This window comes from Schistocerca nitens, chromosome 11 (assembly GCF_023898315.1).
Source record: "Schistocerca nitens isolate TAMUIC-IGC-003100 chromosome 11, iqSchNite1.1, whole genome shotgun sequence".
Lineage (NCBI taxonomy): Eukaryota > Metazoa > Arthropoda > Insecta > Orthoptera > Acrididae > Schistocerca > Schistocerca nitens.
Window position 1 is genome coordinate 115,713,154 of NC_064624.1, and position 17,010 is coordinate 115,730,163.

The 17,010-nt window shown below is 44.8% G+C and overlaps 1 protein-coding gene across 1 annotated transcript in view; it reads left to right on the forward strand.

Annotated features, from left to right (window-relative positions):
* The window catches only part of LOC126213468 (alpha-mannosidase 2), an 834,426-nt gene that overhangs the window by 233,765 nt on the left and 583,651 nt on the right, over nucleotides 1–17,010 (forward strand). The window contains exon 2 of the mRNA XM_049941248.1: nucleotides 10,986–11,078. Coding sequence (XP_049797205.1) covers nucleotides 10,995–11,078 — 84 coding nt within the window. The 5' untranslated portion in view covers nucleotides 10,986–10,994. The remainder of the gene's footprint in view (nucleotides 1–10,985; nucleotides 11,079–17,010) is intronic.

A 17,010-nucleotide genomic window follows, 5' to 3' on the forward strand; every position in this document is an offset into this window, starting at 1 on the left:
TAAATTAGGTTGAGCGAAATAAATTCACGAATGGAGCTCTTGTAGCCTACCAGAGAGCGGAAGATTATGTTAAAAAAGTGGCTTGCCTACGAAAAATCTTTTCTTGTTATGAAATATTCACTTATGTGGATGTAAGAAAAGTAGCTCGGCGGTGAGAACTGAACAAGACATCGGTAAAGATAGCCTATACGAAGAGATCCGTATAGTGCATGACTCTTTGGCACAAATACGCAGACAGGTTCCTATTCCACAAACTCATTTTCATGGAAAATGTTTTTAAAGGGAGAAGAAACGCGTAAAAAAATTACCACAGGAATAACGGCGATTCGGTGCAGCAATGCCTATGTGGAAAAAAGTTTTCAGTCACATGAATGTTTTATGTCTGACACTAGAAACAAATTGAGTGTCGATATGGTAATAGCAGAATTTGCAACATACAACGACTTTTGCGAAAAAATTAAAGGTAACAAAAATTTGTGGACATCTGTACCTAGCAGTAGTGAAATATAATTCTTAATATTTGTTAAGTGCTTCATTTGCTTCACCCTCAGACGTCAACTCAGCAAATCCTGTCGCCAGATTGTGTTCGGTAGTTTTGTCAGTTTAAACTGACAACGCAAGGCGTTCTGCGTCTCCGTTTCTCGGGATCCATTGCTTCCTTCTTAACTCTTTTTTTAGGATAAAAAATGGTTCAAATGGCTCTGAGCACTATGGGACTTAACATGTGAGATCATCAGTCCCCTAGAACTTTGAACTACTAAAACCTAACTAACCTAAGGACATTACACACATCCATGCCCGAGACAGGATTCGAACCTGCGACCGTAGCTGTGGTGCGGTTCCAGACTGAAGCGCGTAGAACCGCTCGGCCACTCCGGCCGGCTCTTTTTTTTATTTTTATTTGGGAATAAAAGACAATAATACAAGGTAGAGCGCCCAACATCCGTCACTTTAGTAGGTTAGGAGATGTATAAGCCCCGAAAGGTTACGTAAAAGACTACGTATTGGTGTATATATTCCTGAATTTCTTCCCCACTTGCCGGCTGCTTACAATTAGTTATAACATACTAAGTAAGGTCAGTACTTAAGATAAATGTTAGCACTGCAAAAACAGAAATACAACAGAAAGTGTTCGCAATTTTGTACCCCATAAAAATTCTCAAAAATGCGGTTAATTTAAATGTATTTTTCCGTTATAAGATTCCCAAACACATACACTACTATAAATAACTTGAAGGTCATGAATGAACAATGTTTTGAAGTTGTTTTCAGTCTTCTAAACATGTGTCACATACGAGTTTGTGTGTGGGTAGATGAGGAGCATGTTTCGTGATAATAAACCGAGCGTTGTGTGCAAGCATTTTTTAATAGGCAAAAGTGAAACACCTTCCCTCAATATCGAATAACATGGATTTTGTAATGTTTGTTGTTGTGGTCTTCAGTCCTGAGACTGGTTTGATGCAGCTCTCCATGCTACTCTATCCTGTGCAAGCTTCTTCGTCTCCCAGTACCTACTGCAACCTACATCCTTCTGAATCTGCTTAGTGTATTCATCTCTTGGTCTCCCTCTACGATATTTACCCTCCACGCTGCCCTCCAATGCTAAATTTGTGATCCCTCGATGCCTCAAAACATGTCCTACTGACCGATCCCTTCTTCTAGTCAAGTTGTGCCACAAACTTCTCTTCTCCCCAATCCTATTCAATACCTCCTCATTAGTTACGTGACCTACCCACCTTCTCTTCAGCATTCTTCTGTAGCACCACATTATTTTGTAATAATACTTCCAAATTTTGTACCCGGGACGAAAAAAGGAACTGCAAAGGGGACAAAGTTAAATCATCCCTGGGGTTTATTAAATGGCCGCTATAGCAACATAGGGTAGGCCTTTGACAATAGCGATTACACGACAGAAACCGCAACGCACGACTGGAATAAAGCCCGACATTTGAACACAAAGTACTGCTCACACGAGGAATAGCAGGCTATTAATTTGCCTGTTGCCTAGCTGACCTCAGTCCGAACACGTGAATTCCCTCGGACACGGATGCTAAACGTGCTGCACGCAGCAGACACACTTAACAAAATTGTGGGCTGAGCTCACGCATGCACGCACAGTTAAACATTTCACACCAACTGTGGAAATCCAGAAATTTCCAGGTGGAAGAAATTAGGCACAGGGGCGATTCTTCGGGCCCGTTGTTTTACGCTTATTTTAATTAATATCGTAGTCCCCACATGGGGAGGGATGGCACATCCGATACAGTGTTTGATTTTATCCACACTGGATGAGAGGTCGTGTTTGTGAATGTCAGTGTTAAAAAATATATCGAAAAAATGGCTCTGAGCACTATGGGACTCAACATCTTAGGTCATAAGTCCCCTAGAACTTAGAACTACTTAAACCTAACTAACCTAAGGACATCACACACACCCATGCCCGAGGCAGGATTCGAACCTGCGACCGTAGGAGTCCCGCGGTTCCGGACTGCAGCGCCAGAACCGCTAGACCACCGCGGCCGGCAAAAAAAAAAAAAAAAAAAAAAAAAAAAAAAAAAAAAAAAATATATATATATATATATATATATATATATATATATATCGGCTCAACCACTTGTTTATAGTGTAAAACACTAAGATTGACGCGTTTCGGAAGTCAAGCTTCCTTCATCAGAATAATAAAAAGTAAAAGAACCTGTTACAGCTCGCTAAAATAGAACATGCACCAGGCAATTTATAATAAAATTAAAACATTGTGGCTACTTCCCTTGTTGCAGCCATGTCTTCCAAGGTGCATCTCCACATAGACGTCAAAATATAAAAAAAAACCTCTAAAATGGTGTCGCCTATGGTGTTCAACATCTAACCACATGGCTCTCTCTTCTATCGTCGTAAACCGCACCGTGCGGCTTCGTTGATACCACACACCACGTAGCCAAACACGACACTGAAACGCGAGTGAGCTCACGCGCAAGTAAACAAGGAAGTCACAGAGATGTCTATACAAATAGATAACGTATACATGGTACAAGGACCTCATGTAATGATGGTATCCTACCAATTGCTAAAAATGTAGTTACTGAAAGAAACCAGTGAAATGTTTGAAAAAGTTATTTGTATCACTAGTTAGCTGTTCATTCAGTGTGTTCTGATTATCAACGCTATGTATCGTAATTTCCAGCTGTTCTACTAGATCCAGCTTTTCGCCTTTGTCCTGTCTATGTAAAATAACGAGATCCTGATCTATTCCCATTTTTAGCAATTGGCAGGATACCATCATTTCATGAGGTCCTTGGAACATGTATACGTTATCTGTTTGTATAGACATTTCTGTGACTTCCTTGTTTACTTGCGCGTGAGCTCACTCGCGTTTCAGTGTCGTGTTTGGCTACGTGGTGTGTGGTATCAACGAAGACGCACGGTGCGGTTTACGACGATAGAAGAGAGAGCCATGTGGTTAGATGTTGAACACCATAGCCGACACCATTTTAGAGTTTTTTTATATTTTGACGTCTATGTGGAGATGCACCTTGGAAGACATGGCTGCAACAAGGGAAGTAGCCACAATGTTTTAATTTTATTATAAATTGCCTGGTGCATGTTCCATTTTAGCGAGTTTTAACAGGTTCTTTTACTTTTTATTATTTTGATGAAGGAAGCTTGACTTCCGAAACGCGTCAATCTTAGTGTTTTACACTATAAACAAGTGGTAGAGCCGATATATTTTTTAACTTCGATTTACAGTGTTATTCACAGGTTTGAAAAGACATCTGTGCTAAGTGTACAAGAAATAAGAAAACAAACATACATTAGTGCAAAGAGCATCTATCCAAATTTGTACGTCATACTCCAGGAGCTCAGATTAGGCTAGGTATAAGATTTAATTTCTCCGATTTTTCTCGACGTGTTGGCTTCGTGAGACATGCGTGACAGGAAGCAATACGTTGACCCACCCTTCCGGGAACGTACTCTGTTCTAGCATCTGCCTCTGGAGTTTGTCGAGCATCTTCGTAACGCTCTCACACACACTAAACGATCCCGTGAAGAAAGGCGGCGCTCTTCGTTGTATCTTCTCCATTTCTTCTGTTGCTGCCACTAGGCACGGTTGCTACACTGATGTGCAGTACTCCAGAAACGGTTGAACAAGGGAGGGACGTTCGAGGAAATAGTTTGGTACATACACTACTGGCCATAAAAAGAAGAAATGCAGATGATAAACGGGTATTCATTGGACAAATATATTATACTACAAATGACATGTGATTACATTTTCACGCAATTTCGGTGCATAGATCCTGAGAAATCAGTACGCACAACAACCATCTCTGGCCGTAATAACGGCCTTGATACGCCTGGGCATTGAGTCAAACAGAGCTCGGATGGCGTGTACAGGTACAGCTGCCCATGCAGCTTACACACGACACCACAGTTCATCAAAAGAGTTCTGACTGGCGCATTGTGACGAGCCAGTTGCTTGGCCACCATTGACCAGACGTTTTCAATTGGTGAGAGATCTGGAGAATGTGTTGGCCAGGGCAGCGGTCGAACATTGTCTGCATCCAGAAAGGCTCGTACAGGACCTGCAAAATGCAGTCGTGCATTATCCTGCTGAAATGTAGGGTTTCGCAGGGATCGAATGAAGGGTAGAGCCGCGGGTCGTAACACATCTGAAATGTAATGTCCACTGTTCAAAGTGCCGTCAATGCGAACAAGAGGTGACCGAGACGTGTAACCAATGGCACCCCATACCATCACGCCGGGTGATACGTCAGTATCGCGATGACGAATACACCCTTCCAATGTGCGTTCACCGCGGTGTCGCCAAACACAGATGCGACCATCACGATGCTGTAAACAGAACCTGGATTCATCCGAAAAATGACGTTTTGCCATTCGTCCACCCAGGTTCGTCGTCGAGTACACCATCGCAGGCGCTCCTGTCTCTGATGGAGCGTCAAGGGTAACCGCAGCCACGGTCTCCGAGCTGATAGTCCACGCTGCTGCAGACGTCGTCGAACTGTTCGTGCAGATGGTTGTTGCCTTGCAAACGTCCCCGTCTGTTGACTCAGGGATCGAGACGTGGCTGCACGATTATTTACATCTTCTTCCTGTCGGTTAAATTTCGCGTCTGTAGCACATCTTCGTGGTGTAGCAATTTTAATGGCCAGTAGCGTATAAGCTAATGTAAGTTTTGCTGTTTGAGAGTTAACTGAAACAAGTTTTGCACATGTTCTCGTCATGATATTTGCTATAATCTGGTTTTTTTCATTTTTTTCATCAACTACGAGGATGGTTTGAGAAGTTCTCGGAACGCAATAGAAAAAAAGTACTTACATGACTGAAATTTTTTTTTATTATTCAATGTAGTCTACTTGTAGATTAATGCACTTGGTCCTGCGATGTTCCAGTGCCTTGGTCCCATCTCGAAAATGAGTTTCCTCCAGGCCTGCAAAATAGTTGTCAACTCCAGCTATCAGTTCTTCGTTTGAAGTGATTCTTCGTCCACAAAGAAAAATTTTCAGTTTTGGGAAGAGACGGAAGTCTGACGGAGCCGTATTAGGTCAATAAGGCGGGTGTGGCAACAATTGATACCTTAGTTTATGTAATTTTTCCAAGGCGACGGTACATGTGTGCGGGCGCGCATAGTCTTGATGGAGGATGACTTTCTTTCTTGCTAAACCTGGCCTTTTTCCGCGTAGCTTTTGTTGCAATTTGTCCAGGAGGTTAGCATAGTATTCTCCAGTAACTGTTTGCGCAGTGGGGGGATAATCGACGAACAGAACCCCTTCGCATCCTGGAACACACATTCCGTGACCTTTGTCGCCGAAGGAATTCTCTTTGCTTTCTTTGGTAGCGGAGAATCAGCATGTTTCCACTGCTTTGACTGTTGTTCTGTGTCAGGGATATAGAAGTGCAACCAAGTTTCATCTGTGGTCACAAACCGGCGCAAAAAATCCTGTTCGTTTCTCCTTAAACGGACCAAACATTGTTCCGATATGTCCATTCTCGTGCGTTTTTGATCCAGTGTCAAGAGTCGCGGCACCCTTCTTGCAGATAATTTTTTCATTTCTAATTCTTCAGTTAAAATGTGATATACCCTCCCTTTCAGATGACATCTGGCAAGCGTGAGCAATTTCACGCACTTTCAATCGGCGATCCGCCGTGACGATGTTGTGCGCTTTTGCAATGATTTCTGGAGTAGTGACACATCTCGGCCGACCACTGTGCGGATCATCATCGAAGCTCACCCGACCAAATTTAAATTCATTTGCCCACTCGGCAGCAGTTGAATATGAGGGACCAGAGTTCCCCAGCGTATTCTGGAAATTTGGCATGAATGTCCTTCGCTTTAATACTTTTCTTTACGAAGTCTTTAATCACTGCTCGAATCTCGATTTTTCCATCTTCGCAAATCAACAACAGAGCTACGTCACCGCCACAGCTCTCTTCCAAGAACGCTGACGTGGCGCGTGTTCACAGGCAACAGTCCAATAAATATCACGTGACCAACTCGCTGCCCTAGCGCTGACCTCTCGCGGTGCTTCCGAGAACTTCTCAAACCACCCTCGTACTTTGAAGAGAACGTTGCTGAATACCTTTAGAACACATACCATCACATGAGAAATATTTTCTCAAAAGTTAATTCACCTGTAATTTTCGAAATGTGGTAGGTTATACTTATTAATTAGATGAACAAATGTTAGAACACTCGCAACAGTTTTTTTAAAAGTGTAGCAATTTTTATTACACAAAAAATTTAAATAAATTTCACAGTAAGGCACTTTGCAAAATTTTGTACCGCAAGAAGTTGTGTTGTGGTATGCAAAAACTCTGTAGTATGTTTGATCTTTCATCTGCAATGCTTCAGCAGAAAATGTTTCTTATACACTGAAAAATGAAAGTTGCGGGACATGTAGAACAAAAATTTTAGTAGCATTTATGCCAGAAGCAAGTAATTTAATGTTGGTCATTTCTTCCATTTGGTTCGCATGTGGCTCTATTCTTCTGGCTTGTCCGTTTGGCGTGCCCTTTTGGCAACATCCTTCACTAACATTTCAGAACTAGCAATACGCAGATCATAAATCTTCTTTTCAATGAAGCAACCTGTACCAAATCCTAGCATCATAAGGGTCCTGATTCTTCCAGTGTTACCATCACTGAACGCCAGGCAAGCATCACGGGAGGAATTTTCAACAATAGCAGACGAGGAAAATGTTGTCTTTGGTTGTCTGTTCTAAGTGACGTTATTCAAGTTTTCTTTCGGGTCTTGTATTATACAATGCGTGCATTTCTTTAATAAATCGTCATTAAGCCACTCATTAAATCTTGTAGACGCACCAAATTACGGCAATGTTGATTGATACAATTTTTCAGCGTTGCTGTAGACAATCCCAGATATTTTATATGAGAGTAAGATCGGGTGATTAAGCGGGCCAGTCTAGGAGCGGTAGGGTGATTCTAGACATCTGGCGCTGTCTAAGGTGTAACTGAAAAATCTGCGCTCAATAATATGCATGCCGGACAACATACAGCAAACGCCCATCTCCTCAAGAGTGGAGACGTTCTTCGTGCAAAATATGTGGGTTGTCCTGCGAGCAGTATCTGCAATTCTGGGAGTTTACATAGTCCGACAAATGAAATGGGACTCATCTGACATGAAGTAAAGCAAGGGATCTAAGTAAGAGGCAGCAGTTGATGTTAACAGATGGTTCTAATGGCTCTGAGCACTATGGGAGTTAACATCTGTGGTCATCAGTCCCCTAGACTTAGAACTACTTAAAGCTAACTAACCTAACGACATCACACACATCCATCAATGAGGCAGGATTCGAACCTGCGACCGTAGCGGTTGCGTGGTTCCAGACTGTAGCGCCTAGAGCCGCTCGGCCACAGCGGCCGGCTCACCGGTCCTCACTGTCGATCGCCTATTCCTCTGTACATTGAACGGAACCTTCAGCTCATTTCTGGTACAGATCTTGAAAGTCGCTGGCCGTGGAGACTTTCCTATACTTCGCCTGAAAAGTTCCTTTACATTCCTTGATGGGGGCATGTCTTTATGTAGCCCACCATAATACCAGTTCCCTGTTCTAATGCAGACTGCCCCATTTCTGTAACAACTCAAGAATACGAACTTCTCACAACAACGGACGCGCTCAAATCTCCGATAAAAATGCAGTGTAGCCAACTTTCGAGACACTGTTGGAACTTCACAAGGAGTTTAACTAGAGCTGATTAATTCGTACGTGAGGCGTACCTGTTTTATGTGCGACACGCTATACTGCAAAAAATAGTAAACAATGAAAATTAGCCTTTTTGTGTGCTGGCTGCATTGGTGGCAGCCAATCGGATTATCAGACTGCTACACTAGCGCAATTTCTCGCGCAATTGTTGGCTCTGAGCACTATGCGACTTAAGTTCTGAGGTCATCAGTCGCGCAATTGTTACTCACTCTACCATCTGTTCTCTGCCCCTCATTCCACATCTCACGTGATGCCTCACCTAATGCAATCTCTACTAATCTCTGAAGTGAAGCTTGGTGTAGAATATGATGGCTGAAAAATCCATCACTATCACAGCAACATGGTCGTGCGGTAGCGTTCTCGCTTCCCACGCCCGGGTTCCCGGGTTCGATTCCCGGCGGGGTCAGGGATTTTCTCTGCCTCGTGATGGCTGGGTGTTGTGTGCTGTCCTTAGGTTAGTTAGGTTTAAGTAGTTCTAAGTTCTAGGGGACTTATGACCACAGCAGTTGAGTCCCATAGTGCTCAGAGCCATTTGAACCATCACAGCAACAGTGCGAATCGACCGCCTTCCACAAGTGAAGGAACACGCTATCAGCCTCGGCGCCTGTATTTACTGCTTTGCTTGTCTCGTGTATACCAATAGGGCGATCCGCGTATCACTACCAAGATAATCGTTTTCATCCCTGCATATTTTATGTATTTTTAGTTCTTCTACCCAAAGTCTGAGGAGCGTCATGGACACTTGTAATCCACTCTACTATTGAAGAGGGGGATGTAAATGACAAGCCCGCCGGTGTGTCCGAGCGGTTGTAGGCGCTTCAGTCTGGAACTGCAAGACCGCTACGATCCCAGGTTCGAATCCTACCTCGGGCATGGATGTGTGTGATGTCCTTAGGTTAGTTAGGTTTAAGTAGTTCTAAGTTCTAGGGGACTGATGACCTCAGATGTTAAGTCCCATAGTGCTCAGAGCCATTTTGTAAATGACAGGGAAAATAAATACACTCTAGAGCGAAAGAACCTGGTATACCTGCCTAAAATCGTGTCGGGCCCCCGCGAGGACACAGAAATGCCTCAACACGACGTGGCACCGACTCGACTAATGCCTGAAGTAGTGCGGGGGGGAATTGACACCATGTATCCTGCAGCACTGTCCATAAATCCGCAAGAGGGGGTGGAGATCTCTTCTGAACAGCACGCTCCAAGGCATTCCAGATATGCTGAATAATGTTTATGTCTGGGGAGTTTGGTGGCCATCGGAAGTGCTTAAACTCAGAAGAGTGTTCCTGGAGCCACTCTATAGCAATTCTATACTTGCAGGGTATCGCATTGTCCTGCTGGAATTTCCAAAGTCCGTCGGAATGCACAATGGACACGAATCCATGCAGGTTCAAAATGGTTCAAATGGCTCTGAGCACTGCGGGACTTAACATCTGAGGTCATCAGTCCCCTAGAACTACTTAAACCTAGGTAACCTAAGGACATCACACACATCCATGCCTGAGGCAGGATTCGAACCTGCGACCGTAGCTGTCGCGCGGTTCCGGACTGAAGCAATCCATGCAGGTGATCAGACAGGATGCTTACGTACGCGTCACCTGTCAGAGTCGTATCTACAAGTATCAGGGATTCCATACCACTCCAGCTGCACACACCACACACCATTACAGAGCCTCCACCAGCTTGAAGAGTCCCCTGATGCCGGCCGCGGTGGTCTAGCGGTTCTAGGCGCTCAGTCCGGAACCGCACGACTGCTACGGTCGCAGGTTCGAATCCTGCCTCGGGCATGGATGTGTGTGATGTCCTTAGGTTAGTTAGGTTTAAGTAGTTCTAAGTTCTAGGGGACTGATGACCGCAGATGTTAAGTCCCATAGTGCTCACAGCCATTTTTTTCAGTCCCCTGATGGCGTGCAACGCCGATAGACTCGTGAGGCTGTCTCCATACCCCTACACGTCCATCCGCTCGATACAATTCGAAACGAGACTGTTCCGACTGGGCAACATGTTTCCAGTCATCAACCGTCCAATGTCGGTTTTGAGGGGCGCAGAAGAGGCGTAAAGCTTTGTGTCGTGCAGTCTTGAAGGGTACTCGAGTGGGCCTTCGGCTTCGAAAGCCCAAATCGATGATGTTTCGTCGAATAATTCACACGCTAACACTTGTTGATCCAGCATTGAAATCTGCATGAATTCGAGGATGAGTTGAACTTCTGTCACGTTGAACGATTCTCTTCAGTCTTCGTTGGTCCTATTCTTGCAGGATCTTTTTGCAACCGCAGCGATGTCGGAGATTTGATGTTTTACCGGATTCCTGATATTCACGGTACACTCGTGAAATGGTCGTACGGGAAAATCCCTTCATCGCTACCTCGGAGATGCTGTGTCCCATCGCTCGTTCGCCGACTATAGCACCACGTTCAAACTCAGTTGAATCTTGATAACCTGCCATTGTAGCAGCAGTAACCGATCTAACAACTGCGCCAGACACTTGCTGTCTTATTTAGGCGTTGCCCACTGTAGCGCTGTATTCTGCCTTATTACATATCTGTGTATTGCAATACGCATGCCTGTAGCTGCTTCTTTGGCGCTTGAGTGTAACACGAAAACGGGGTGGTAGGTAATCATTCACTTTTTGCGATACGATAGAATCTTAGGTGTTATTGCCGCAGCACGTGTGCTTGCTTCGCCCTTTTTGTGGTGTTCTTGTACGTGTTTGGTGTGCTACAGCGTCTGTTGTTTTGTGTGTTGCAGCCGTACTGGATGAAGAGCCGCGAGTACTGGGACGCCAACTTCGAGTCACGCTACAAGGACAGGAAGGAGAAGTGGACCGACATGCCGCTCAAGGTAAGGCGTACTGCCCTTCTACTGCCAGGGTAGTCCCAAAAGTAAGGTCTATTTCTTTATAAGTTCATTGACACGTGTTACAAACCGGACACAATAGGAAGGACCAGGCCCTTTGCTTTTTTCTTTTATCACTCGTTTACTACATCAGAGAAATACACATTTTAAGACAAAATTTAACTACATGAAATATTGATCCCAGTAAAGGTTAATACAACCAGTGACAAAACTTAGTTGTCTTAAGGGTTTCTGCTGGCAACAAATTTTAAGGAGGCAATGTAAGGTTTATATCAATTCAGCTCAAACACGTAGCTAGTGATTGAATCACGACACACTTTACAGAATCTCTCCTGCGAAACTTGCAGAACTAGCACTCCTGAAAGAAAGGATATTGCGGAGACATGGCTTAGCCACAGCCTGGGGAGAGCTTCCGTAAAGTTTGGAAGGTAGGAGACGAGGTACTGGCAGAAGTAAAGCTGTGAGTACCGGTCGTGAGTCGTGCTTCGGTAGCTCAGTTGGTAGAGCACTTGCCCGCGAAAGGCAAAGGTCCCGAGTTCGAGTCTCGGTCGGGCACACAGTTTTAATCTGCCAGGAAGTTTCATATCAGCGCACACTCCGCTGCAGAGTGAAAATTTCATTCTGGAAACATCCCCCAGGCTGTGGCTAAGCCATGTCTCCGCAATATCCTTTCTTCCAGGAGTGCTAGTTCTGCAAGTTTCGCAGGAGAGCTTCTGTAAAGTTTGGAAGGTAGGAGACGAGGTACTGGCAGAAGTAAAGCTGTGAGTACCGGTCGTGAGTCGTGCTTCGGTAGCTCAGTTGGTAGAGCACTTGCCCGCGAAAGGCAAAGGTCCCGAGTTCGAGTCTCGGTCGGGCACACAGTTTTAATCTGCCAGGAAGTTTCATATCAGCGCACACTCCGCTGCAGAGTGAAAATCTCATTCTGGAGTCTTTAAATGTCTTGCTCCCCATTAAATAAACAAACTTACAGTAATTAAATGAATAACACATCAAACACACTATGCTCCGGTGAAACTCTTCACTGGAAGCCGAGCCAACATGAAGATTCCATTAACTGACTAGCACTGAAGTCACACAAAAGCTCATTTCTGTGTTCCCAGACAGACATGGGGTAAAGTTATACCAGACAAGATTTTGAAGGGAGCACATCAGTAAAACCGGTAGTGGAGCTAACTCGTGCCACTGAAAACTAAGGTACTAGACCGGGGCGCGAGGTGGTATACAATGAGGTTGCCTTAGTGCTATATTGCGCTCCAAAATATTAATTCAAATGGCCAATTCAAAATTAAGTACACGTAAACCATCATTAATTAACGAGGAGTGACACCAGGTCGCTCGTAGGGATGACAACACTTAATTGAAAAGACGAATGCCGGAGGCGGCACTAACATCAAACACCTTCTCGGAGTTTTAACCAGGAGTCACTTCCCGCTATACAAGTAAACATTTAACCGAGCACAAGGAAGGGACCCCAAACAGAAAATTCACATAAAACCCCCAAAACATTATAAAGGACAGGGAACCCCAACTATTTAAATTTAAAAGAATTAGCTCTGCCCAAAGGCAGTGTAAAGGCTAAGACCACACTTAAGAGGCCACCAACATTGGTTAGACAAAAAGTCTTATACATTTGCTCCTTTTCTTTAAAAGAAACACAAGGCTGCTTAACTTCTGCTGGACGTCCGGTATGGCTCGTGTAGGATACACCAGCCAGTGACCCAAGCTAGGCGGTCGCAAAATGAGGAGAGCAGACAGACAGCCAGCCAACACGTATCCTCCATGCTGAACCGGCAGACCGCGTATAACCGACTCCACATACACGTGGTTGCTTCCCACCTCGTACCTCGCGGCGTCTCAGCAGGTAGCCCGAGCAAGCGTCAACTGCCCCTCGCCCCGCGATTGCGGAAAACAACAACGCAAGCAAAGATAAGAAACATCGAAGGATCGATAATGGACATCCAAGAGACTGGCGCGCCAGTAACGAGCGCCACGGCTCATTCATAGAGCTGTTTATTTCTACAATGGTTTACATCAGTTTACAGCTTGAACATTAAAGCTATTTTTCGACATAATCACCATTTCTGTCCATGCATTTTTGTAGACGCTGTGGCAGTTTTTCTAAGTCCACGTCATGTTGACTGGAATACACTCTTTCAAATTCTACAGGTGGCAGGGGTCAAATACTGGGAGCGAAAGACTACACTTTGTACAGAAACAAGATGGCAGTTAGCAGAGTTGAGAGGCATGAAAGGGAAGCAGTGGTTGGGAAAGGAGTGAGACAGGGTTGTCCCCGATGTTATTCACTCTGTATATTAACCAAGCAGTAAAGGAAACAAAAGAAAAGTTCGGAGTAGGTATTAAAATCCATGGAGAAGAAATAAAAACTTTGAGGTTCGCCGATGACATTGTAATTCTGTCAGAAACAGCAAAGGACTTGGAAGAGCAGTTGAACGGAATGGACAATGTGTTGAAAGGAGGATATAAGATGAACATCAACAAAAGCAAAACGAGTATAATGGAATGTAGTCGAATTAAGTCGGGTGATGTAGAGGGAATTAGATTAGGAAATGAGACAGAGTAGTAAAGGAGTTTTGCTATTTGAGGAGCAAAATAACTGATGATGGTCGAAGTAGAGAGGATATAAAATGTAGACTGGCAATGGCAAGGAAAGCGTTTCAGAAGAAGAGAAATTTGTTAACATCGAGTGTAGATGTAAGTGTCAGAAAGTCGTTTCTGAAAGTATTTGTATGGAGTGTAGTCATGTGTGGAAGCGAAACGTGGACGATAAATAGTTTGCACAAGAAGGCAATAGAAGCTTTTGAAATGTGGTGCTACAGAAGAATGCTGAAGATTAGATGGGTAGATCACGTAACTAATGAGGAGGTATTGAATAGGATTGGGGAGAAGAGAAGTTTGTGGCACAACTTGACTAGAAGAAGGGACCGGTTGGTAGGACGTGTCCTGAGGCATCAAGGGATCACAAATTTAGCATTGGAGGGCAGCGTGGAGGGTAAAAATCGTAGAGGGAGAGCAAGAGATGAATACACTAAGCGGATTCAGAAGGATGTAGGTTGGAGTAGGTACTGGGAGATGAAGAAGCTTGCACAGGATAGAGTAGCATGGAGAGCTGCATCAAACCAGTGTCAGGACTGAAGACCAAAACAACAACGTCATACCAGCTCGCCGCCATGTTGTTCATAAAGTTATGAACCTCTTCTTTTACCTCGTCGTCGGAGCTGCATCGCTTTCCGGCCAAATGTTCTTTTAACCTAGGGAACAGGTGATAGTCAGGACTATAGGGTGGGTGAGTGATTGTGTTCCACTGAAACTGTTGCAGGAGAGCAACGGTTTGCCGAGCGATGTGTGGGCGAGCGTTGTCATGCAGAATGTGTACGCCCTTCCTCAACATTCCTCTTCTCCGGTTCTGAATTGCCCGTTTAAGTTATTTCAGAGCCTCTCAGTACCTGCCAGCGTTAATTGTGGTCCCAGCAATTCAGCTCCGATGTCGAGGTGAAAGAAGAGGTTCATAACTTTCTGAACAGCATGGCGGCGAGCTGGTATGACATGAGCTTACAAAAAATTGCCACAGCGTCTACAAAAATGCGTCGACAGAAATGGTGATTATGTCGGAAAATAGCTATATGTTCAAGCTGTAAACTGATGTAAACCATTGTAGAAATAAACAGGTCTATGTACTTATACGAGGGTGAGTCAAATGAAAACCTTAAATATTTTTTCAAATATTACTTATTGTGCCGAAGTGGTACAAAGCTGTACCACTTTTCAACATAATCTCCCCGACACTCAATGCAAGTCCTCCAGCGCTTACAAAGTCGCTGTTATAAAATATTTTGCAGACCAGTTTCCTTCTTCCCACAGCGCATGTTTGAAGACTTCCAGTTCCATAGAACGTATCTCAATTCCAGGGTTGCAAGGAGGGGTTTTTATTTCTGAAAAAGTATTTTAGATACGTTGAACCGTTCAGGAAATAAAATTACTCTTACGTCATATGCGGACCACACTCTGTTAAGTCCACCGAGTGAGGTGGCGCAGTGGTTGGCACACTGGACACGCACTCGGGAGGTCGATGGTTCAAACCCGCTTCCGGCCATTCTGATTTAGTATACCGTGATTTCCCTAAATCGATTCAGGCAATCGCTTTGACGGTTCCTTTGAAAGGGCACCGCCAACTTCCTTCCCTAATCCAATGGGGCGACGACCTCGCTGTTTCGCCCCCTCCACCCCCTCCCCCCTCCTCCACCCAATTCGACCAACCAGCCAGTCTGGTAGTCTGTCAAGGAAAGTGAGACCGTTCTAGGCGCTACAGTCTGGAACCGCGCGACTGCTACGGTCGCAGGTTCGAATCCTTCCTCAGGGCATGGATGTGTGTGATGTCCTTATGTGAGTTAGGTTTAAGTAGTTCTAAGTTCTAGGGGACTGATGACCTCAGATGTTTAGTCCCATAGTGCTCAGAACCATTTGGACCATTTTTTTAAGTAGTTCTAAGTTCTATGGGACTGATGACCTCAGCAGTTAAGTCCCATAGTGCTCAGAGCCAGCCATTGTACTGAAATATCAACGTCGTTTATTGTTTTTAACACGTGCTACCCGTTTACTGGATGCTAGTCAATTTTGGCTCTACTGCATACGGCCCTGTTGTGGCTCATTATAACTGTTCCCAGTTGAAGAGTTCGTTGGTTTTTGTCATTATTGTTGTGAATCGCAGGTTACGTTTGAGTGGCTGATTTGGGGGAGGGGCCAAACAGCGAGGTCATCGGTCCCATCGGGTTAGGGAAGGAACCAGCCCGGAATTTGCCTGAAACGTTTTAGGGAAATCACGGAAAACCCGAATCAGGCTTGTTGGAAGCGGGTTTGAACCGTCGTCCTCCCGAATGCGAAAATGGTTCAAATGGCTCTCAGCACTATGGGACTTAACTTCTGAGGTCATCAGTCCCCTAGAACTTAGAACTAGGAGGGCAGTTCAATAAGTAATGCAACACATTTTTTTTTCTGAAACAGGGGTTGTTTTATTCAGCATTGAAATACACCAGGTTATTCCTCAATCTTTTAGCTACACAACACTATTTTTCAACGTAATCTCCATTCAATGCTACGGCCTTACGCCACCTTGAAATGAGGGCCTGTATGCCTGCACGGTACCATTCCACTGGTCGATGTCGGAGCCAACGTCGTACTGCATCAATAACTTCTTCACCATCCGCGTAGCGCGTCCCACGGATTGCGTCCTTCATTGGGCCAAACATATGGAAATCCGACGGTGCGAGATCGGGGCTGTAGGGTGCATGAGGAAGAACAGTCCACTGAAGTTTTGTGAGCTCCTCTCGTGTGCGAAGACTTGTGTGAGGTCTTGCGTTGTCATGAAGAAGGAGAAGTTCGTTCTGATTTTTGTGCCTACGAACACGCTGAAGTCGTTTCTTCAGTTTCTGAAGAGTAGCACAATACACTTCAGAGTTGATCGTTTGACCACGGGGAAGGACATCGAACAGAATAACCCCTTCAGCGTCCCAGAAGACTGTAACCGTGACTTTACCGGCTGAGGGTATGGCTTTAAACTTTTTCTGGGTAGGGGAGTGGGTGTGGCGCCACTCCATTGATTGCCGTTTTGTTTCACCCTCAGCCACATGACGAGCAAGCAATTCCGCACAGATGGTTCTCCTTTGCTCTTTATGGTGTTCAGTTAGACAACGAGGGGCCCAGTGGGAACAAACCTTTGAATATCCCAACTGGTGAACAATTGTGACAGCACTACCAACAGAGATGTCAAGTTAAGCACTGAGTTGTTTGATGGTGATCCGTCGATCGTCTCGAACGAGTGTGTTCGCACGCTCCGCCATTGCAGGAGTCACAGCTGTGCAGGGCCGGCCCGCACGCGGGAGATCAGACAGTCTCGCTTGAC